Source organism: Penaeus chinensis, chromosome 28, assembly GCF_019202785.1.
Source record: "Penaeus chinensis breed Huanghai No. 1 chromosome 28, ASM1920278v2, whole genome shotgun sequence".
In the NCBI taxonomy this organism is placed as follows: domain Eukaryota; kingdom Metazoa; phylum Arthropoda; class Malacostraca; order Decapoda; family Penaeidae; genus Penaeus; species Penaeus chinensis.
In genome coordinates this window covers 18,225,381-18,227,854 of record NC_061846.1, presented here as the reverse complement: position 1 = coordinate 18,227,854, position 2,474 = coordinate 18,225,381, and the positions used below count along the sequence as shown (strand labels likewise).

Genomic DNA, 2,474 nt, shown 5'->3' with positions numbered 1-2,474 from the left:
CCTCCGTTATCAGACGTTGTTGCACTTAGAACAGAGCATTTGCATGACCTTGTTTGATTTATGTGCTGCTTTCGCTGTCGTTTCCCTCAGTGTATGTGCACTACAGTAAGTGTCTAGCATTTTTTGTTTAACTCCTTTCGTAGTAAATTAGGAGATACTCGAATACTTATTACCTTCATAGTATTTATTTAATTTGCTTTTTTTCTAATAATCATTTTAAGGAAACGCAAATCATAAACGGAAGATCTATAATAAAATTTTGATTATACATAGATATCAGATTGTATAAATTCGATATTTTCTCCCATCGATATGTCCGTCTTCCCTTGCAAATGATATTTACAAAGCAAATATAAAACATAAACAAACACAAAAATCCACAGATATAAACAACGCTTCTAAAACAACACCACACACCATACCACCATATATCTAGCATACTAGCCCACAAATACACACTTTACTTCTCCCAATGATAGAAAATCTAGCAAAATAATACACTTTCTCAACTACTGCGTTAGACATGCAGTATTACTCCCCAGGGATAAATGCTTTTATAATATGCTCTATTATTTTCAAAACCTCCAAAATAAGGTCGTCATCTGCTGAGTCACTTTCCTTACCAGAGGTGTTTGACAAGAGGCATTCTCGTTGGTGACAAAGGGATCTGTCGGCGTGCAGATTAAGACCACGTTAAAGGTGAGGGCAGAATGGAGGGCATGATAGATGCATCGATGAATAAATTAAGGAATAAATAAATAGATTGATAAGTAGATAAATAATCTGATTGATAAATGAATAGATAGATAAGTAGATAAATCATTTGATTGATAAATGAATAGATAGATAAGTAGATAAATCATTTGATTGATGAATGAATAGATTGATAAGTAGATAAATCATTTGATTGATAAATGAATAAGGTAGACGAATAGATAAATCAATTAATGGATAAATGAATAGAAAGCTAAGTAGCTAAATCATTTGATTGTTAAATGAATAAGGTAGATGAATAGATAAATAAATTAATGGATAAATGAATAGAAAGCTAAGTAGATAAATCATTTGATTGATAAATTAATAGGGTAGATGTGTAGATAAATAAGTTGATTGATAAATGAATAGATAGATATGTAGATGAATAATTGAACTGATAAATGAATGGGTAGTTAAGCAAATAAATAAATTAATGGATAAATAAATAGAGATATAAGTTGATAAATTGATTAATGAATAAATGCAAAACTAAATAAACATATATATGAATAAATAGATGAATATATAAATTGAAAGACAAAATGAATAAAAGATTGAACATAAGCAAATAAATAAATAAGCTAATAAAGGAGATTATCTGATTAATGAAGGAATAGTTTGATGAGTTAATAGATAAAATGATATAAAGATAAATAAATGGATAAACACATAAAAAAACAGACAGACAGTTAGATAAAGAGATAGATCAAATAAATAAATAAGTAAACAAATAAACGACTTGAAAAAATGATAGATATACTTTTTTTTTCATTATCGTCTTATTGAACTTAGTAACTTCTTTTTGGCAGTTCTTGTATGCAATGAAATTCATTTGCATTTGTGTTTGTTTGAACAATTATGCTCGCAAATACAAACACAAACTAACGCACACACACAGAAACTACACACACACACACACTCACACACACACACACACACACACACACACACACACACACATATATACACCCACATAACCCCCCCCCCCCCACCCCAGACAGCTCCACACAAACAAACACACATAGAAGAATATAAAGCAGTTTATGCAACATAATTTCACTCAATAAGACCCTAATTTGCATATCATCATCTAGGAAAACTGCTCTATTTCTAGAACTCGTTAAAGATCAATAATCACATGGAAATAATATCGAGTGGCAGCAACTTATAAGGTCAGGGTCACAGAAAATCGAGGAGGAGGAGGTGAAAGGTCAAGTTTATTACTGCACCTCATTATGGAGAAAAAAAAGGAAAATAAAGAAAAAGAAGAAGAGGAAGGAGGAGGAGGAGGAAAAGGAGGAGCAGGAGGAGGAGGAGGAGGAAAAGGAGGAGGAAAAGGAAGAGGAGGAGGAGGAGGAGGAGGAAGAAGAGGAGGAAGAGGAGGAGGAGGAGGAGGAGGAGGAAGAGGAAAAGGAGGAAGAGGAGGAAAAGAAGGAGGGGGAGGAGGAGGAGGAGGAGGAGGAGGAGGAGGACGAGGAGGAGGAGGAAGAGGAGGAAGAAGAGGAAGATGAGGAGGAGGAGGAGGAGAAGGAGAAAGAGGAGGAGGAGGAGGAGGCGGAAGAAGAAGAGGAGGAGGAGGAGGAGGGGAGGAGGAAGAGGAGAGAGGAGGAGGACAGGCAGTAGAAGAAGAAAAATAAGAAAAAGAAGAAGAAGAAGAAGAAGACGAAGAATTGATAAAGAAAGGAAAAGGGAAGAAAAAGACCGGGAAGAAGACAAGA

The 2,474-nt window shown here is 34.5% G+C and overlaps 1 protein-coding gene across 1 annotated transcript in view; it reads right to left on the bottom strand.

The window, feature by feature from the left end:
* The window catches only part of LOC125039989 (synapsin-like), a 73,749-nt gene extending 73,103 nt beyond the window's left edge, over nucleotides 1–646 (bottom strand). The window contains exon 1 of the mRNA XM_047634394.1: nucleotides 624–646. Coding sequence (XP_047490350.1) covers nucleotides 624–646 — 23 coding nt within the window. The remainder of the gene's footprint in view (nucleotides 1–623) is intronic.
* Nucleotides 647–2,474: the final 1,828 nt, after the last annotated feature.